This window comes from Haliaeetus albicilla, chromosome 7, assembly GCF_947461875.1.
Source record: "Haliaeetus albicilla chromosome 7, bHalAlb1.1, whole genome shotgun sequence".
NCBI classification, from domain to species: Eukaryota; Metazoa; Chordata; class Aves; order Accipitriformes; family Accipitridae; genus Haliaeetus; species Haliaeetus albicilla.
In genome coordinates, this window is record NC_091489.1 from 3,335,636 (window position 1) to 3,356,704 (window position 21,069).

The 21,069-nt window shown below is 48.8% G+C and overlaps 2 protein-coding genes across 8 annotated transcripts in view; both read right to left on the reverse strand.

Moving 5' to 3' along the window:
• Positions 1 to 961: 961 nt before the first annotated feature.
• SLC35B1 (solute carrier family 35 member B1) lies at positions 962 to 5,322 on the reverse strand. Its single transcript, XM_069786551.1, has 9 exons — positions 5,081 to 5,322; positions 4,792 to 4,895; positions 4,416 to 4,546; positions 3,825 to 3,855; positions 3,453 to 3,610; positions 2,979 to 3,105; positions 2,255 to 2,361; positions 1,823 to 1,976; positions 962 to 1,468 (listed from the first exon to the last, which is right to left on the reverse strand). The coding sequence occupies exons 1-9, from the start codon at positions 5,281 to 5,283 to the stop codon at positions 1,416 to 1,418; spliced, it is 1,068 nt and encodes a 355-aa protein (XP_069642652.1). The 5' UTR covers positions 5,284 to 5,322; the 3' UTR covers positions 962 to 1,415.
• A 536-nt stretch (positions 5,323 to 5,858) lies between these two features.
• The window catches only part of FAM117A (family with sequence similarity 117 member A), a 33,831-nt gene continuing 18,620 nt past the window's right edge, over positions 5,859 to 21,069 (reverse strand). For 5 of the 7 annotated variants that reach the window (XM_069786558.1, XM_069786556.1, XM_069786557.1 and 2 more), the window contains 7 exons: positions 14,019 to 14,185; positions 10,430 to 10,546; positions 9,771 to 9,884; positions 9,302 to 9,436; positions 8,550 to 8,772; positions 8,063 to 8,183; positions 5,859 to 7,556 (listed from right to left, as the gene is read on the reverse strand). In XM_069786558.1, coding sequence (XP_069642659.1) covers positions 7,217 to 7,556; positions 8,063 to 8,183; positions 8,550 to 8,772; positions 9,302 to 9,436; positions 9,771 to 9,884; positions 10,430 to 10,546; positions 14,019 to 14,039 — 1,071 coding nt within the window. In that variant the 5' untranslated portion in view covers positions 14,040 to 14,185 and the 3' untranslated portion in view covers positions 5,859 to 7,216. The remainder of the gene's footprint in view (positions 7,557 to 8,062; positions 8,184 to 8,549; positions 8,773 to 9,301; positions 9,437 to 9,770; positions 9,885 to 10,429; positions 10,547 to 14,018; positions 14,186 to 21,069) is intronic. The other 2 variants (XM_069786554.1, XM_069786555.1) reach the window with 2 other exon arrangements.

Genomic DNA, 21,069 nt, shown 5'->3' on the forward strand with positions numbered 1-21,069 from the left:
CCTCTTATAAAATGGAAATAGTATTCATTACCTTAGAGATACTGGAAAGCATAACTGTCTTCAGGGAAGCCAGAATCTCCATACAGTACCAGATGCCAGCACACGGTGTTCACCAGGCAGTATTCATGGAGTTAAGTCACAGAAACTTTTACTTCAGGATTCTCTACTACTGAGAACATGTTTGTTTGCTACTTATCACTTGACCTTTAAGACAATGTAAGTTAGCCAAGAGGCGAAGGTGACAAAGAAAAATCTTTTAATACCCTGGGGTTAATTTTCCACAAAATGTGTTGTTTGAGCAGAACTATAGGATAGTAAGACAGATTAAATGAAAACGAAATCTGAGGCCAAAAAAGTTGTAAGAAACACTGGAGGGGTAGGGGAAGCAGGGGATGGAGAGGGAGAGACTGACAACAGCCGCTCAGGAAAGAGATCAAGATCCCATCTGGAGGGGCAAAAGGCCAAAGCCACAGAACAGATGGAGACCAAGTGACAGCTGGTAGAAACATGCTTTCATGTGTAAAGTTTGCTCTTCAGAGAATTTTGCTCCCCAACTCTGAAGGCATCATTATGATAATAACTCCTCCCCACACAACACTGGGGAGCTAGCCTGTGCTCAGGAGCGGGTGTTCGTAAGCTCACCATGATGGTGGGTAATTAACAAGGGCCCTTTCAACATTTAGAAGCTGTTGTCACACAACCTTGGCATGGTTTTAGCAGCAGAGGGTCCTGTTCCTTCATCAGCAGGAGGGATGAAAAGAATTAATTTGGGCCCCACTGGTTAAACAGGTTTCCTGTAAACTTTTACAGATGCCAAGAGTTGCTTCTGTTTTAGAAGGGCTCAGCTGAAGGATATAATGCATCTCGGAGTTTACACATATTGTCTTAATGGAAGAACGTCCAACTGGCTGCTCCACCAACTCAGTTATAGAAAAATCATACAATGAATCAGAAGAGGGGGTTGTCTTCAACAACAGGCATTTAATCCAGGGATCCTGCCAGGCCGCACCAAAGAACTAACATAATTCTAAGACTAGCCCTCTCCTTGGAGAGAGATGTGCTGTTTCTCCCCAGGATCAGCCAACGATACTGAAATTAAAGTTCTGGAAAAGTGGCCATTGTCACTTTTTCTTTAATAAAGATATGAAGGTTTTTTTTCCTGTTAAGGCAAGAATTTCATCCTGCTGCTAGGATCTAGTAATGCAGCCTTGATTACAGAAGAAAAAAAAAAGCTTAATTACAATTAAAACTAAAGTATTACACTTTTAAGACAATTCAGAATTAAAAAACTAAAACAAAAAAAATCCAAACACTCTCCTTCTGATTACCTATCCTGAGTCCAGTTTCATAACAGATTTTGAGGTACAAGACAATAAATTAAAAGTTCATTCCAACTGCGGAGATCAACCATTTCCTCAATGTGATGTCTTCTTTACTCCCTTTCCAAATTTGGCATCGAGTCCAAGGCCTGCAAAGAGATAAAATAATCCATGTGCATAGCAAGTTTCTTCACATTCTTCAAACAAACATAACACAAGGAACTTTGTGAAAAATCAGCTTAACAGCAGCGATTTACTAACGGGCACTCAGAGGCAGTGACTCACCCAGTGGAGGGTTGAGGAAAGACCTAATAGATCTGCTAGAAGTCACACTCCTCTTTCCGTGCACTGGTAAGGCTACTAACTCCCTCTTCCATCCAGACTGTTCTAGTACTATTAGATTTTTTTTGACCAGGGTCTTTTTTTAGCTCTCCCCTCGCTATACATCACCTCTATTTAAGTTAACAGGGGAAACGCCTCAGGTGTTTGTTTCCCCGACTTACCCAAGAACACCAGGACTGTCCCCACCCACTGCATTGTACTGATGGGATTGGCAAATAGAATGACGGACGCTAAAATGGTGAAGAACTTGCGGGTCGTGGTGATGATGGAACAAGTCAGAGGTCCGAAGTATACCACAGTCATGAAAATAAAACTCTGTAAAAAACAAACAGACACCTTTTGTCAGCCTGACTGGAAAAAGTACAACACGGATCCTCTTTTCAGATGAAAAGCCATTGAGCCAGAGCCGAAGAATCTTATTTCAAATCCTGACTATTTGCATACAAACTTAAACCTGTTTTAGTCTGAAGGTAGCCTGTACGGAAAGCAAGCAACAGCCAAAGCAACGGAAAGTGAAGCAGCCTTACTTTGCTCTCTCTGAACTGGGCAAACACATCCCCGTGAAGACTGCAGAACACGGGAAGCGTATTTACCTGACCCAGCGCACTTGTCAGGCCAAACAGTAGGATGTTGTAAATGATGCTGGGGTAGCGTTCCGTAAAACTCAAGAACTCCCAGAGCTCTCCAGTGAACAGTATCCCTGGAAGAAAGATCAAGATGAAAAGCATGAATTACAAGCCAAGGCAGCCCAAGCAGTAGTGTTAATTTCAGTTTACATATAATTTCAGTTTATGCTTGTAACCCAACAGCAGCTACTAAAAGCAAAGACTAAATTCCACACAGTGGAAAACAAAGAGAACGGGAGAAAAAGTGATCACCTTCCTAGTTAATTAATGAAAAAAGCAATCATTAACTGCAGATCCAATTCTGACAAAACAGTCCCCAGCAATCAATTAGAAGCGCCACTCCCTAATTGGAGCCGAAAGCTACACTGGTACGGTTTGCTTCTCTGCCAGCGTGAGAGAGCCATCAGGTAGAAACCCAGGAGCACAGAGCGAGCCTGACTTCTCACAAGTGAGTCGGGCAGCTGCACTCTGCGTGAAGCGGTGTCCTCTAGTGGGCATGAGCAGAGCTACACTGAGCAACCCCGACTTTTTATATACAAAGAAAAAAAAACCAAAACAAAACATAAAGGAATTTGCAAAAAGTGTTCTAGGCCCATTTTTGGAGCTTGACGCAACGTCTCTTCCCACAGGGTGTCTGTCCCAGGGCGGTCTCTGGGCACAGTGGCTGTGGTTTTTGCAGGATGTTCCTTACCAGCCCCCAGGAACAAGGTGGACCATAGATTAACGTTCAGCATCATGTGATTGGAACCCGTTTGGTAGTGAGCTCTCATGTGGTCCTGAGATACACCAGTCAGCCCATCCAAGGTCAGGGACAGCAGCTAAGAAAAGACGAGACAGAGATAAGAGACAGCAAAGAAAACCTTCATTCTTTATTTCCTCTCTATGGGGAAGATCTTGAGCATTCATTCCCCCTCTTTTTTAAACACCCCAATCACCTATTAAATGGCAATTCTGTGGCCTCAAAACACATGCTAAGAGGGATGCGCGTGTACTCGTGCACTGATCTCATACCACAGCTTAAGAGCGCACCCCTCAAACCCAGGCGTCCTTCTGCAGAAGTGTTTCCACATCAGCTTTAGGTACAAAGGACGCAGCCTTATCGGTGTTGTAACTGCTTGTTCCTCCTCACCCCTGCCAGGGTTATTTGTGCCTTGGCAGTGCTCACCAGAAGGAGTTCTCCGTAGCCAAAGACGTGGTCATCACTCCCAGCACCCTTTTTAGGTTTGTACAGAAACAGGGCCACGCCTGCGACTATCAACAGGACGCAGAGATACTTGGCCGGTGGATACTTCTTCCTCAGCAAAGTCACTCCTAAAAGCATGACTGTAAAGAAGCAACATCACAAACCGCTCCCAGAACCCTTTCACGGGAGTTTGACTTGGCCCAACAGAACAACACACAGATAAAACACCACTTGCTTTTCCCACAGCGGAGCAGACAGGAGGGGAGATGCACTATTTTGACAACAACCGAGGTCCTCGTTGAGGGCACGAGTAATGCACACAAACGTACGAGAAGAAATGTGAAATTTGCTTACCTGGAATGGGCTTACAAGATTTACCTAGGACCTGCAAAAGAAAAATTATATTAACTATTCACATATCATCACGTGCTGGCGATGAGAGAGATCACAGCAATACAGGGGTGACCCTACGGGATCAGACCACCCTGCTGCACCCCTCCAACAAAACGTACCCGATACTTCAAAAAAGAAGACGTGCAAAAAAAACCCAAAACCCAACCCCACCACAGAGCAACTGCTAAATGAATGGTGAAGGTTTCAGAAATTGTCTCGAGCCCTCCAACGTTAGTGCCGATTCCCAATTAGCAAATTCCCATCATCTCTAGGGATTGTTATGCTCTTTCTGGAACAGTCGAAGCAATCTTAACCCCTCTCTACACACCCAGTGCTGACTGAAACATGGCGCTACAGCCCCACAGACGCAGCTACAGGAAAATAAGTCAAAATCACAGTTTCCCTCCACGTTATTTCACCAGCCGGTTCTTCCACAGCATTAGCTTCCCCTGCACAGTGCCCGTTTTTGGGGTACCCCCAGTGTTAGCGGGTAACGGAGTGCTAAACCGTACACACGAACACCCTCTGCCCCCATCCCCATCCCCGCTCCACCTGAGTGGGGTAGCTGACGAACTGCAGAGCCGAATTGCTGGAAACCATGGCGCCCAGGTAGGAGAGCGAGCAGGCGGCGTAGAGCCAGCTCCGGGTGCGATCCGCTTTGACGGCGTCGAAAAACCGGATCACTGCAAGGACGACGACGAAGAAGAAAGTCAGGAGGAGCTGCCAACAGTCAAACCTCTAGAAGAACGTCGCGGGGGACGCGGGGCACGCGAGGGACGCTCGACGCCAACGCTCTGCCCGAAGAGCAGCCGCAACCGTCCCCTCCGGGACAGGGCAGGGGGGAAGAACCCCGGACCAGTGACCCAGAGCGGAGCCCACCCCCGGGGGGTGTCAAGTCCCGGTTGGCCGCTCCCGAGACCCGACTTACGGAGCTTGGCGAAGGCGGCGTTGATGACGCACTGGATGAAGACCAGGGTCAGGGCGTACTTGAATTTCTCCTGCTCGGCACCTTCTCCGTACCGTCCCCGTGTGCTGAAAGTAACGGGACACGGTCAAGACAGCGGCGGGGGCCCGGCCCGGAGCCGCCTGCCTCCCTCTCTCTCCCCCGGGGACGCGCCGAGACACCGGGCGGGACTCAGCCCGGGGAAGGCTCCCCCAGGGGCCGGGACCCGCAGCGAGGACGGCCGCCCCCGGGGCTCCCTCTCCCCGGCGCTCACATGCTCTCCTGCAGGATGCCGTAGTAGAAGTAGCAGGCGAAGACGCCCAAGAAGCAGACGGGTAAGCGGAGGCGCTCGGGCAGCGCGGTACCGTTCGCGTTCGCTCCCATGGCGGCGGCTCGGCCGCTCAGCGCCGGGGCCACGTCCAGCGCCACATCCCGCAGCGCGGACGGCGGCGGCGGCGGCGGAGCGGGCTGCCTCATACGCCCGACCTGCGCCCGCCGGTCGATCAGGACCCGCCCGATCTCGGCCGCGATCGTCCGCCTCCCTGCCGGGCTCGCCGCCGGGCGGAGCGGGGAACGGGCGGCGCTGGGCGCCGGGCGGGGACGGTCCGGGGGGAGCACCGAGACCCCCCCCGGGGTCTCCCCCGCCGCGGCTGGGCCGCGGTCACGGCCGCGGGGTGCCCCCCGCCGGGGCAGGCGGCGCCCGGGGCACCCCCGGCCTGGGGACCTTCGCTGAGCGCGGCCCTTGCGGTGACGCAACCCGATGTGGAGCGCGGGGATTGGCCGCACCAGCGGGGGCGGAGCTAGCGGGCGGGACCTGGTTGGCGTTCCCGCCGTCGCCTGAGCGACTCGGCGAGGGGCGGGGCGGGAAGAAAGCGCGCGCGCGTGCCCCACCCTCCAGCAACGGCGCGCCCCGCGGGTGGGCGGGGCCTGGGAAGCTCCTCCCCTCCGCCCACGTCCCGCCCACCCTCAGGCTGCTACTCTGCCAGCCCGGTCGGGGCTCCAGCATCTCCCCCCAGTTTAAAGTCGGTATCCATTAAATCCCAAAGAAGTACTGCGGATGCCCGAAATATTTATTTTGTTTCCTTTTAACTGGCAATACCAGCACCTGCAAACAACCCCTCTAAACGCAAGACAAGAACTCCAAAGCTAACATTCCTCCTTTAAGCTTCACACTACATACATAAAATACAAACTTCAAACAGCTGCAAAAATAGTGTCTTTGGAAGAAAATAGAGTTTCTACATCAGATACAAGAAAATAGGCTTCTTCAGTACAACCCCCAGCCTTTGCAACAGAACACAAAATCAAATACTTTTGTTGTCAGGAGGCTTTACAATCAACGTTCCCATGTTATCGCTTCACTTTCTAAGGCATCACATCAGGACAGCGCTGCTGGAGGCAGCCATGCTTCAGACTCCTGCCCAGCCGCAGCTCCCTGCACAAATTCTGGCCCCTCAGTGAGGCAGGGGAGGGCCCAAAATCCACCTCAGGGAGCCAGCCCCAGCCAGGCTGCCCAGGCTCACGGCTGGAAAGCAGCAGGTAGTTTCTTTACAGCAGCAACAACCCCCCACCCCCCAGCAGGGACCTTTGTGCAATGCCAGTTTTCACTTCCCTCCCTGCTTCCTGCTGCACAGCCAAGGCACCTGGGAGACTTCTGCCCACACGCAGGGAAACCAGACAGGCAGCTCGCGTCTCAGGTGCCTCCTTTGCCCTCAGTCACACGAGCTTTCCAGAGCGCAGATCCGTGGAAGCCTGCAGTCAGTCACCTGCGCTCTCCCCCTTTGCACAGCATCCTTAAAGCTCCAGCCGTGTTCTGAGGCGGGGGCAGAGGTGTCCAGGGGAGGCACAATCAGGGATCCACTGCTCTCCAGCCCGCTCTGAGGGAGATGAGCTGTCTTCACAGTGCAGGTACACAACATTTTCTGCTCCAATACATCCCAGGGCAGCTGTCCTACAGACCCCTTCTCCCCCCATCCCACTTCCCAGGGTTCAGCAGTCCCAGACAGCCGCAGGGCTGAGGGGATGCCGAGGAATCCCTAACCTGAATTCTCCCAGCTCAACCTCACTCACAGAGCCACAGAGTCTGAGTTTGCCTCGGCTCCCCCAGCACTGCCCGGCTGCTCTTCACCAGCAAAACAATCACACAGGAAACAAAAGACAATTAGAACACAGGAAAGTGCTTTGAACAGGGGAGGCTCAGAGAAACAAGCCTCTCCAGCAGTGCGGAGTCCCATGGCACACTGAACTTCACAGTTTCTATCATCCTCGGGAGGAAGCCTGCTGTCATTCTCAATCCCAGGGCCGCCTCTTAGCCGTCACATCCCACCTTCAAGGCACACGTCTCCACAGGCTGGCAGAGACACACTGAGGAGCCAGAGCTGCTGTTGCTGGCTAAGCTTTCCCAAAGGCTTCACACCACGAGAGAGCTGTGGAAGACGACGTTCTCCTCTGGCTGGCCGCGCTTCCAGTGTTCGTAATTCAGTGAAGGAGACTTGGACACCTCGCTGAAGCTATCTACTGCAGCGTCCTTCCGCACCCCGAGGAAGGGGCTGGGGGCTGTGGGCTGGCAGGATGTAAATGTGCCCGTGCCAGGGCTGGAAGAAGCTGGAAAGCCCCTGAAGAGGAGGCCCACGTTTGGGAAGAGAGGCTTCACCAGGCTGACAGGGCAGAAGGCAGAACCGGTGGGGTTGAAGTGCACTTTGTTCTTATCTGGGCAGGAAGGCTGAAAAGGCTGATCAGGGCTGGGGGAGCTGAAGGAGAGAGACAGAGTGGACATGATTAGGAACGGACACTCACAAGGGCACCGAGCAGCCACCGGGAAACCACCTGGAGTTGTGCACTCTTCAAAGAGCCTGACTAAAAGCCAAACTTCCTCTGTGAGCTGGACAGCTCTTCAGGTACAGAGCAGCATGAAGAGCCTGTTTTGTTTTGAAAGCACACTTATTTATAAGAAAACCACCTCTTCTCCTCCAGAGGCTCTGCTGGCCGATAAAAACTACTGCCTGGGAAGGGCAAGGCCTCACAAGATCCTTCTGAGCATGTCCGAGGGTTAGCAATTCAGCTTTCAACTCTTCTCACCAGGGCCTGAACAGCCACGGTTTTGTTGGGAGTTTTTCCTAGAGGCTGCTCCCTACTTTTAGAACAGGGCAGGGGTGGCAATTGCAGCAACAGAAGTCTCTCCTGCCCCCACCCCAGCATCCTCCCGTAAGGCCAACCTCACACGAGTTCTCTTCTGCGAACAACTCCTCATACTTACGAAGCTTCTTCAAAGGCCCGGACCTTCTCACATCCCTCGGGAGGTTCCCGTTTAAACATGTAGCTGTGGTTGGGTCGAGGAGAAGAAGCAAAGGCCAGGACTGGTGAAGGGCTGCCCTCCTCTAGCAGGGAAAAGATACTTTTTGAGAAATTTTTACAAGAATCTAACAGCACTCTAAACACCAGACATGCTCTTCTAGATCCTGGGGCTGCAGGCTACAATACCCCAAAGCTGCAGCATTTTATCTGTGTAGCTCCCAGCTCACATCCTCCATCTAGTACTGAAAACCACCCACCTCAAAGGGTAATTACTGGAGCTTTAGAAGTCCACTCCAATTTAGCCAAATTGGCTGAGACCCTCTCTCCTATCTCAGCTGCAGCTTCCAACCCAGCACACAGACAGGGAGGAGCCATTGCACCGAGGTTTTCATAGCACTGGCCCCCTTTGTCTCCCCTGACCTACCAGCCCCTCCGCTTTCACTGTTTACCTTTCTCCTTTGGATCTGGCTGCACCTCGTCTGCCGCAGAGGAGGGCTCTTCTGCTGCCAGCCTCACCGGGGTGTGTGGGGAAAGGTGGAGAGGCACGGATGGGGAAGGAGAAAGAGAGAGGCTGCTGCAGCTGCCACTGCTGGGCTCCAGAGTCAGGGATGCATCTCCAGAGCCTCTCTGGGCAGGCACTGGTGCCCTGTGGCCATCTGGGACATCCAGTATCTAGGGAGGAAGCAAAGTCTTAGAGGAGCAAGAAACCCCTGTCACCAGTGAAGAGGTTTAACAGCAGTTGCACCTACAGAGAGCAGCTACTTGGGGTGCTGGATCCAGATAGAGGCAGAGCCTCCACTTCGGGGAGTGAGGCAGCAAGGCAGCCTTCTGCAAGCAGGCGAACATCAGGTTCTGCACCCTGTAATGCACTTCAGTTCATAAGCTGCCTGGGATCACTCCTCCCACAAATGCACAGTACAAAGTAGCCTTTGGATGCCAGTCTAAGTGTCTTAAAGCTGTCAGTGAGATGTCATCTATCCTGAGATTACTACTGGCTGATCTCTCATAGCACCAGCAAGTTTTAAGGAGGGAAGCCAGCAGCCACTTGACCCAATTTAGACAGTAACATGCCTAGAACAAGCTAAAACTAAACACAGAGACCATCCCCATGGCCAAGAAACAGATACAGGCAGTGTCTTTAGAGGAAAGGATTTCCAAGACCACTCAGAAGTTTCAGGGCAATCCTGTGACCTTCGCTTACCCGCAAAAGCTCTTCATCTCCCTGTTCCTTCACAAACGCTTCCTCCAGTTCCTGGTTTAGCCCCTCCAGGCTCCTATGCAAGCAGGGGCTGAGCCTCAAAATGGGAGATGGAGAAAGGAAGCCTGAAGGAGAGTCCTGTAACAATCCAGAATAGATGAAATTAGAGTTCTATCTGCACAAACTCAGCAGTTACACCCTGTTCCCACAGCTCTCCAGGGCTCACCCAAAGCCTTCCACGAGGCTGACAGGAGAAGACTTGACAGCAGAGTCATGCAGACTCACTAACTGCAGATCAAAGCAGAGGGACATGTGGAAGAGGTGGGAGAAGAGGAGAAAAAAAAAAAGATTCTCTCTTCTCAGGCATCAGAGCAGAAGTCTGAGAACAGCTTGGACACCTGCCCAAAGGAGCCTGCTCTCCACCTCACTAGGACACACAGTGACAGCAGAGCAGGGGGAGACAAGAACATACCCTGAGCGATCCAAGGACAGCATGGTCCCCCTGGAGCGGGGAGCTCTTCTCCTTTTCTTTGCCACTTCTGCCATTTAGCTTTGTTCGCTGGAGCTGTTGCTTCAGTTTGGCAATCTAGCAAACAAAGTTTCAGCTACAGAACCAGACAAGCCAACACACCTCCACCAAAAAGGATGGTGCCTTGTCTCTCTCCTCCCCCGCTTTTCCAACCCACAAGGAAGTACCTAAATAGCAACGGTTTCAATCACACAAGCAGCAGCTCCAGCCACCTCTCAAAGGGTGGACCAGAAGTACTCGCAAGGCCTCATCACAAACTCCCCTGCTGCGATGTGGCCAGCGCCTTTCCTCTAGTAGATCTGGGTTATCCTCCACCTACAGAGCATTAGGAACCAGGCCCCACTGGAACCCACATACACCTCGACACTGACGAGCAACACTCTGGGTTTCAGTGGAGCTACTTTACAATAGCTGCCTGCTAGAGGAAGCCAACAAAATCAGTCTTTAGTTGAATCACAGAGCTTTAGAGATGAGAACAAGGGCTAAAGTCTCATCTTCAGTAGTATCCTGTCCTCCCGCTCCCCTCCCATGCAAGCAGGAGCCTCCTGTACATTAGCAACTAACACAGATCTTGCTCAAACATTGGGAGTGGTCTATTTTACCTCTCTGCGGTGATCTGTGCTACCCCAAGAAGCAGAACGCTTGTGAGCACTGGAGCTGGCTTTCCCCACTTCTGCATCATGCCAGGACACTGGAGTCTGAAGTGATGAGAAACACGGCTGAGGATAATCACGACATTTACCACCAGTCTCTAAACCAGTAGAATCCTAAGAATAAGTGATCAACTACTGCCTGTTCACAGTCCTATTCCACTCTACCCCCATTAATACAATACTCTGTAACGTGCATCAAGAGATAGCCGTTGTTTGCCAAAATAAAGTAATTTTGGCCAGATTTGTGCCTATCTGGAAACTGGACCTCATAGACCTACATGGCAAGTGACTTCCCAGAAGTCAGCGGCTTAATCACAAGTACCTGACGAGATAAAGGGCACCAAGCTGTTACTGCAGAGAAACAACCACAACCGCCCTGTACTGCTTGCACAGGCTCCCGTCTGATGAACAGTGACGTAGGGTTTCAGGCACTCATTGTACGAAGCAGCATTACCGAGAGGAAAAGCCTCACCCAACTGTGAGAACACACAACTTGCTTCTGAGTCCTCAGGCTCCCGTATCGGAGTTCAAAGGCGTAACCAAAACCAGAGTTTGGCCTGCAGACTGACTGCTGCTGCTGCTGGAGCACTGGAAGAACCCAGCTGCCTCTCCAGCTCACATCCCTCCATCTGCAGGGCTGGCAGTTCTCAGCTGACTCTCTTCATGCAGAAAAACAGCCTCAGCACCACGTTACACAGCTGTTTTCCAAGCAACAGCTACATTTTGAATATCAATGGAAATCAGAAAGGGCTGTTAATCTGATCAGCAAAGGGTGTGAACTTCCTTCCACTGAACTCAGCCATCTCAGCAGACACTCCAGGATCTTAACACTCCCAAGGCACACCATTTTCAAGACCAGCCATCATTTTTTCCCAACATCACATTTCAGTGCCTCTCAAAACACTCACCCTGTGTCACTGCTGCCTGCCATTTCTGTGGGAGGCTTTGGATGATACTCCTCTTCTCCATCCTCAGCAACAGGCTGCCAGAAGGTGCAAGGGCCTGAGAACAGTTACTCTCCAAGCAGCTTAACTGATCTCCCCAGAGGCTACTGCAAGAACAGCAGCTGTTCTAAACAACATTGAGTCACAGGGATGACAGAAGCCTCTTCTCTCAAAACAGGTTTTAAAATCTATTTAAACCAAAGGAACAAGGCAAGTTACCTAGAGAGGTACCAGATTTCCCTTCTGTAAAGGGATACAGGTGATTTCTAGGCAGAAATCCAAGCCTCTCCTGACTTAACAGGTTCTGAATGAAACCCCTCCTTACACACACCACTGTAAGCAGAGCACACCGCGTTCCCTACAGCTAAAACCATTTGTTGTCCAGGTCTCTGTTTTGCAATGCCTGTAAACAGCAGACATCCTGGCACAGTTCTTTTCAACTTAGTGTTCAGTTTGGTTTGAGAGAAGAAATCCATTTAGCGTGAACCATTGCTCTGAAGTCCTGCTAAACTCAGAGCAGTTGGTCACAGCCATCCCCGTGCCACCCCTGAACCGTGCCAGACAGAGCTGAGGAACAGACCAGTGCAATAGGAAATCCTATGGCAAAGACCAACCTTGCAGTTTCAGCACATGGCACATCTGATCTCATTTCCTACCTCAAATACTCTCTCCTAAACAACTCAAACATCATTATTTGGCCGTTTTCCCAAAATATTGTGTCATTTTATATCCCAGTAGATCACACATAAGAACACTAAGGAGAAGAGGCAAAGGTCTAAAAGACAAGACCACAGCCCTATCCCACATCACTGCAAGAAGCAAGTCCGTGGGAAGCTGAACTCCAGCTGCTAACAACAGTCCCACTTTGCAGGACGTGACAGAAACTCTCCACAACTCGCTGGAAGCCTCCTGAGCCCTGTTTGAGAAGTCACTTATTGCAGGCTATTGCTGTGACACTCAGAGCACTGAGCACTGCACCAGTGCTAACAAAAAACTAGGGCCTAAAAAGGAAGAAAAGACATTGTGTGCAATAGGAAGGCCTGAAAATGAAGAGCACATATGCGTCCCACCTCTCGCAGGCAGACTGTCAAGGCAGAAGGAAATTACAGAACCTTTTGTACTAACTGTGGCAAAACCGCTTCCTCAGAAAAAGGAGAGAAAAAAATGCTTTGCACATCAAGATAAAGCCACACGCTCCAATCATGTATAGTGCTGCCATCCTCACCCCCACACTGAGCACCTGCAGTTGTATCTCTCACTTAACCACCTTATGATAGCAAATCTACAGAGCTCTGCAAAACAGCTGATCAGTAGCTGAATAAGGAAGGAAGTAAACATGTACTGGCTAGCAGAGAAAGTCCCAAGTTTGATAACTATTGAGCCTGAAAACATGGAAGGAGTGGCAAAGTCCTGGAGGTTACGATGAAGAACATTTTGTTAATAGACAGGGAAGTCTAGAACCAAGGACTTTATTCCCAGCTTTCAACAGACAAGTCATTTGCCACACAGAGGTTTGTGTGTGAAACAGTGGAGATCACTGCTCATTTTACAGGCATGTTGCAAGGTAAAATTAGCATTTGCAAGACACTTGTAGATAACTGATGAAAGACTGCAGCACACCTGGCCTATTCACTGCAGAGAGGAGTGACCAGCTCCATGCTCAGCAGAGTCTGAATTAACATAGTGGTATCTTCCATTCTGGGAAGAAGGAGGTGCCCCTCTTCTCCAACTATTTCCCCAAAAGGGCCACATGCAGAAAAACTAATTAGCCCCAGAACACTGGGGTTAAGTGTTCCCACCATTGCTGATGAAGACAGAAAGGAAGAATGTGCTTCCCTGACTCAGAAATAAAGTTAGACAAATTTTTTCCCTTCCTTTCCAGCATGCCCTCTGCCCTCAGCAGTGCACTTGGGCACTAGAACTGAAACAAAAGCAGGCAAGAATACTTTGGAGAAGGACAATGGAAGTTGGAATCCAATTGAGAATTTCCTGCAAACAGCCTAGTAATAAATTGTTGAATACCAAAGATCAAACAGCAAGTTAACAGAGATTGAATGTGCTAAATAAATGACTTAAGCAAACGGATGCTCTTATCCTTCTAAATTCTTTCACCTCTGCAGATAGGCAAGCACTATTTGCTGCCATAGAGTAATATTTACAGGTTGCTAAGAGTTCCTAGAGGTCTGGAGCTTTTCCATTCTACAGTAGAGAGCTGTGCCGTTCGTGCTCATGATCCCTTCTGCGGGAGCACCCCTGACTTCTTGCAGCGTGTGGCACACAGCCTGCGAGTGTTATATAAGGACTTGGCCCAGAACTGCAAGCTAGAAAAAAAAGTAGCATTGAGCCAGTACTGGAGAAGAAAGCCAGAGGCCATCTGCCTCCAAACAAGGCCAAGGAAATTCTAACTCTGCACCAAAGTGGAATCAATTGAAGCTGAGAAGCAAAAAGGGGAAAAAAGCCTTCCTAGAAAGTTGCAGCTGGACGGATGGAAATTTAATGCCTTCCCTATTCATCCCCCGCTTACACAGTTCGTTTCAGTTCTGCAACCCTCTCCTGGCCCAGAGACTTCAAGGGCAGTCTGCAGGTGCTTATACCTGGGTAGCTTTGTCATTCATGCACGAAGTGGAAGCTCCTTCAGCATCCCTTGGCCACTGTCCCAACAGGTACGAGCCCACAATGGTGTCTAGCGAAGAGGTGCGCCGCACGCGGGGCTGCCGGGGACGGCAGGTCTTCTCAACAGCGGCAGCACAGGGAACGCTAGCTAGACAAGAGGGAAAAGAAAAGAAAATTAGGCTTCCAAAGCCAAGATTCAGCAACAGCTATCACAATTAACAAGCCCGCATGCGCTGCAAAGATCACAAGAAGGGAACTAGCACACAGAGCCTGGAAAAGTCCATTTATTTTTCAGAAACCAGAGTCCTATTACTTCTAACATGCCCAGTGAGTTCCCACTCTCACAACAGCAGCAGCTCTTCCCTGTCAAAGCCATGCGGCTGCCCAGCCTCAGCACAGGCAGATTTGCTGCTTCAGGTCAGCCATCGAAAACCAAGCAGCAACAGAAACACCACTTCAGTAGAGTGGGTCAGCAAGTGCTGGTGGATTGACTGCCCAATCTGCCCTCCTACTCACTCCTCCACTCCACTGCAGAGAGCTGTATTCATGCTTATCACCAAGAGATTGCTTCTCTAGAAGCAGAGATTTTATTGCAGTCCTTAAGTGCCTGCTTGAAATCATTGATTAGATATTCCAGTCGAAGTCGAGGGAGCTGCTACACAACCAAATGAAATACTCAGCATGTCCACATTGCTTTTGCATAAGCGCTGTAGGAAAAAAACCCAAATCACTATGCTGTCTATAAGGCCATATTTCTTACTAGCTGGAGCACAGTGCTTAGTCAGAGAACCCAGGCTCTTGCTCATGGTAAGATCCAACAGCAAAAGGGAAGCTGCGTGCCTCAGTTTCCCCCAAGGAAACATGCTCGCTTCCAGTTTCAAGGAGGCCAAGAGAACACATCTGCAAAGTTCTGGATCCTCCAGCAGGACTGCATGAGTGCTTGGTGTCATTGGTACGTGTGCGCATTCATTCAGCAAAGATCAGAAAGTAAGACGTGCAACCTGTTGACTGTCATAACCCATCGTTGGCAGGGCCCAAGCTCAAATCCAGGAGCTCTGGATCTGCCCAGCTTCCACGAGATGGCCGCACTGCCTGTTCAGACATTACTTTCATAACAGTAGCTAGAAACATGATTAACAGCAATGCTTTGTAAATAAGACTAGTTTAAGTTTGCGTGTCAGCAATGATGCACACCAGTGCAATCCCATCGCAAGGATGGAGAGCCAAGTGTCTCTTGGCAGGCTACAGCAAAGGGAGGCACGCAGCACATGCTTTGCTGCGCCCTCCCCGTCTCCTCCATTGCATCCTGGCCAGCTCCAAACTAGATGTGATCAACGCACGGCCCATAAGCAGGCAGCACAGCTGCCCTTTTCTGCAACCCTGTCGTCACCCTTGCAGCTGAAAAAAGGTGTTATTGCCAAAACCAAAAAGGTAGCAAGAAAGAGGCAAGTTCAAGCCAGCAGGAAGGTTTGTTTGCATTTCATTTTGATTAGACATGCAAATTACCACACACATTAGAACCAGCCCTGTGGACTCCTGGCAAGGTATTAAGGCCATGCACAGCTCTGCTCCAGGTGCTTTGTGTACAGATATTCTCTCCCTTCCTCCCCAAAACGAGGGCATGGCAGGCAGGTACTGAGTTAACCACACTAAAACCAGCATTAAAACTGTTAAGCACTATGTTGTGTTTGCCAAATACCTCTGTATACAAATGTGCTGGGGCACCCACTGCAGGCTCATGGCTGAGACTGTTCCAGGGACATGGCCTGTTAAATACATCTTTTTATCAGCTAAAATACCATTTGAGCAGTGGAATTTGAGTTCTAGGTGAAAAAAGGGTAGGAACAAAAAGCCATGTGGGAGGGCAAGAGAAGCATTAGTCCTTGCATGACAGCCACACCTCGGAAGGTCCACACTGGATTAAAGGCTTATTGTGTTGGGTCCAGCTGGCATTTCAAGGCACACTCCCTGCTCCCAACAGTTAACAGTAAGACAGCTACCACTAACTCTAATTTAGAAACTCATTAGTATTTGCAGCTTCCTCTTCAGTGCCTCATTGCCCCCACAGGCTATGTTACTTGCATCTCCATTACGTATGACTTCAGCTGTCTCTTCCTCTCACGCTGCTCTCCCCAACTAGACTGCTGGCAGAAGAACTGAAAGCTGCTGCGATATGGCAGTCCCTCTCCCACAATGCTTTGGCAGCACACGTCCCCCACAAAGCTCTCCAAGAGGCCCCCTTTGATATAACCATCGCATCCAGAGCGAGTGGAGTCACCTCTGTACTCCAAACCTTCAACAGGGCAACACAGTCAAAACCAGTCTGAAAGGACCTTGAGAACAGACGTGACCAAGAGCAGAGGAGACGTGGCCTCCTACAGTAACAACTGCATCAATTGTGTACGATGGCTGACGAACACCTAAAGCTATTAATGTACGAACAGCAAGAACTGTCATTCCTTTTCATGAAGTACAACTCATGTACTTGCTACCCAACAACTCAGTTTGTTTTTAAGCAGCACCGGGAAGCCCAAAGGGCAGGGGGCAGCTGGGAGATGCAGAGCAGGGTGCTGCTGGAAGCGGGATGCCCCTCCTTATGGTGCAAAGGCTGCGTGCACAGCACAGTGCGAGGCGCCGAGGCAGGGTGGAGCGTCCTGTTTACAGCTCCGTGCTATTATCATCCCTCCGCACTGAGCCTGCACAGCTGCCACCTGGCCATGAGCTCTGGAGTTGGTCCAAGCCAGCTCCACAGCTGAGAAGTGTCAGGTTGTGGCACTTTTACTTTTCATGTGACAGTAAAGCTGCTGCAGATAACAGAACCGTCGTCGTATCTCCAGGAGCCATTTGGCTGCCTCCAATTGCTGCATGAGGCTTTCATGCAGCCACAAGTTAGAGGCTGGTGCAATGCATGCATTTAGAAGCAACAAACTGTCAGTACTGGAGTTCCTGATTTGCAGCGTCCCTAGTCTTTCCCAAACACATCAACGTCAGTGAGCTCAGAGCTTCCTAAACAGTCTCTCTAGGCCAGCCAATCTCTGCATCTAAAAAGAGAAAACAGAAGTCTTCAGTAAACTTTTAAAAATTTTGGGGGTCATTTTTCAATAAAGAATACCTACAGCTGAATCAAAAAAACAATGGCAAGCAAAAATAAAATTCCCATTACTACTTTCTTTAGAGTTGTAAAATTGATTTCCTTCCCTCTCCAGATGTCACCCTGGGGAAACTGACCCTTTAATATCAGAAGAATGTTTAGAAATTTAGGGACATACTGTTCAGACCCTGACATTTTCTGAATATGCCCCTTCAAAGGTCTATCTTAAAGTGATGAAGCATAAAAAAACCAGTCCATGTTTGAATATAATCAGCTTTCAAGTTAACCATGGAACAATGGGCTGCCTGAGGCTTCACCATGCAGGGAAGCTTTCCCTGCATTCTGTAATATCAAGGCGTACCTAATGGTTTTCGGATGCAGTTTTCAGTTTATTGGCTCAAGCAAGAGTTGTAAGCTCTCAAGTGAGAATTTGTCAGGGAGAGTTCAGCTGAGATGGAACCTAAGCAATTCTGTCAATAACTAACTTATGCAAATATCTTCCACCCCAGTGTAACAGAAATTACTTCTAATTATTTAAGTTCTGTATCAGCTTCCCCCATCTATACCTTTTAATGATCTTTACAACACATCACCTTATTCAGATGATACTCCTGATTTGGGGGATAGGGGCAGTAAGATAACATAAATGCCTAAGTTGAATTTCTCACAGGCCTGTCAAACCACAGCAGGACTCTGTGACACAGAAACATCTCTTTTAGATAAAATATTCACATCAAACCGGGCTGCTGGATGTGTATCAGTGTCCCCTACTGCACCCCAGCACTGCTTCCTTAATCTTTAGCATCTTCCTAGACAATCTAGATGGGAGATCTCTATACAAAACATTTTTTTGCACAATAGCTACCCAGACACAGTTCAGGTGGGACAAGCGGAAGGGACACAATGCTGGCATTGCTGTGGTGGTTACCAGGGCAGGAGCTCCTACAGCAGAAAAGAAATAAGCTATCTGATCATGCCAGAGCACTAAGAGCATCTTGTGTTCATCTTAAGGACTGTACTGCTTAATGAGTTACAGCTCTAACCAACAGTTTTGGTGTAGAGCAGGTCTTGGCCATAGCATCACCCCGAGCTCGCTGGCTCCCATCTGACAGAGCAGGAGGTAAAGGCTGGTACACAGCAAGAAATCCAGTGTCTTCCCTTCTCCTCATTTTAAAATTTAACTGGACAAGAGACATGCACAGGACTTCCAGAGGATGTCAAGAACAGGGATCCACAATCCACGTCAGGGAATCGCACTTCCTCTAACCTCACTCCACAAGATCATACTTGATCAGAAAACATATCTCCTCTGAGGATCAAAACCACTTTAACCAGGCATTTCCAGTGGAGTGACAAGCAGAAGTGTTAGTGAAATAAAGATCAGAACTGAAGCTTCAACATTATAACCCATTTAAATCTCATTTCAATTTCTTTGCAGTTTCATCATGGTGAATCAAGTTACCTGACAGGTTGTTACCAAATAGGATAAAAATTCTCAGCAGCAAACAAGCTTCAGAAAGATATCCTCAGTTTTAATTATTTTTTCCAGATGGAGCAGGTAAAGGAAAGCATATGTCCTGACTGCTGCACTGAGGCAATGCAACAGAACCAGTTATTTTTGAACAGTCCCAATCTTTAACATAGCAAAGACTAAAAATCTTTACAGGTAAAGAATTGCCTTTTTTCCACATTGTGCCTTTACTGCACTCTCTCCACATTCAGAAGAAAAGTGGAGATTTAAGAAACCATGCTTGCAACCATCACAGTCAGCCCAGGCACTTCCTTGCGGCACACCAAAGTGCTGCTATTGCATGCTACTTCTGCAAAAGGACTCCGGGAGAGGACCTTAATCTATCACACAATCTGAAACCAACACAGGATTATGCAACGAATAAATGCTTTTGCTCTGGGAATCCCAGAAAGACTAAAAGGAGATGAACAGGCAGTTTTACCTGTTCTTAGTGAAATTTAAAATCCTGTGCTTAGTACACTACAGAAACCTACAAACATGCTAGAAAATAGAAGTATTTCACAGGAACTCATGGCATGGTCAGACTTAGCTTCCAAGACAGGAACAAAAGCACAATCAAGAGCTGGAGAGGCACTGGGATGAAAGTTCAAAGAAGCTGGAGGGAAAAAGAATATCCTCTCCACAAAGACAGCTACAGACAGGTCTTTTTAAGTGGAAAAGACAAGGGGAAGATCTCAAGCTTTAACCAGAACTGGAGTAGGAGATCCAGAGAAGCCTGCCAGAACATGCTTACTTAAGGTACCAAAAGACAAGGGAGGCTATAAATCCACACCATCTCAGGGGTCTCCACATAAACCCCCACCAGAAAACAAAGCCAAGGAGGGATGCAGAGAGCATCTCCTGTACAAGACGGGCAGCAGGATGACTACAAGCAACCTTTGAAGGCTGGACACGGTTTGCATTTTCTAGGAAAAGAAAAATCTCACTTTATCCCAAAAGCAAGAAAGGAAAGTTACGTTCAGTAGTCCTGCAATGGGAAAGAAGAATGCAGTAAGACAACCGGTTACAATTGATATGTATGGGTAGAGAAAAAGAACAAGTGGAATGTTAAGGGTCTTCAAAGAGGAAAATGAACTTGGAATTTATAGGCAGATTAAAAGGTAACAATACACACAACCCTCAGCCACTCCTGCAAAAAGAGTTAACGCGTCCACAGCGGTAACTTCCGACACCAAGTCTTTTCACCTCAAGTCTCTGCAAAGGAAGTATTCTACATATCTCTCTCAATATTTAAAAATTATAATCCCTTTAAAGAAGATTTACAACTGAAGGGAAATTCACACCCATGCCAGGATGGGATTTCATAGCTCTTTGCTCATTTCAGTAAACATTAATACAGAAATGCAAAACCCTCAGAGCACTGAAATCCATTGCACTTTCCGGTGAATAGGCAGAAGCTGTGGTTAAACCACACTACCCCTCATGACTCTTGCTCAAACTGTACACACACAGCCCAAGACACCCAAAAAAGTACCTGCTGTTCCCAAAGCACAGCCCTCTATGAAACCCCACAAGAACCTTTCTCCGCTTCAGCGCTTGACTGGCGCAGAAAGGAGCAACCCACCGAGGATGAGCATCAAGAAAGCAAAAAAACCCAAGGGCAAAGAGGATCCTACACCAGGTTGGGGAGCTGGATTCCCATCTGATACAACCCAGCAATGACTTGCCCTGCAGCCTTCGCTGAACCAGCCCCGAGGGCTTCACAACTGGCCTGGGAGCACAAGGGAAGAAATTCCAGGCTTTGTAATCACTCCCCTGGTTACAAGCTGCGTTAAGAGTACAGCTGGAGAGCGCTGCCCAAAGGACACAGCATCTGCAGATATCATTGAAGGAAATTAATAGGGGACACTAGCAGTTCAAGTTTTTTTGGGGGTTTTTTTTTTTTTTTTTTGGACGCAGACATTGTTAAACAGCAACTCCCTCCAACAAGGCTCAAGGTCTGAAGCTGAACACCCAGCTGATGGAGTAAAAGAGCTGAACTCTTCACCTTTAACTCAATTCTTTCAAAGTTTGTTTTTCAAATGATAAAACAATGTGAAGAATTTCAACATTCTCAAAGTCTTTGGTTGAAGTGCACATTTCCTAAATCTAGCCTGATGCAAGTCACCACTTTGGTGGGATCTTCAAGCAAGCCCATCTCTTATCCACTGATACAGCCTGGGAGTGCTTCTGGGCTGGCTTTACACTCTGAAATTTAAGTAAGAACTAGGAAAAAAACAGGTGGGCAGGAAGCCTCTCATGAACAATAAGAGTGGTTTAGAAACAAGCAAAAACTTGTTCAAACATTAGATCTTTAGGACTTGTTCACTCTGATCCTGGAGAATACAGATGACTAAGGAGCTACCAGGATCATCCATGTCACCCGTATCAGAAGAGTGAAACCCAAGCAATGAAGATAAAGCTGTGGGTT

Coding starts and splice junctions, on each gene's coding strand:
- SLC35B1 (XM_069786551.1), bottom strand. CDS start 5,283: ATGAGGCAGCCCGCTCCGCCGCCGCCGCCGCCGTCCGCGCTGCGGGAT. Junction 3,611..3,824: donor ATCTTGTAAGCCCATTCCAG/GTAAGCAAATTT, acceptor GCTTCTTTACAG/TCATGCTTTTAGGAGTGACT. Junction 3,106..3,452: donor GCTACGGAGAACTCCTTCTG/GTGAGCACTGCC, acceptor GTCTTTTCTTAG/CTGCTGTCCCTGACCTTGGA.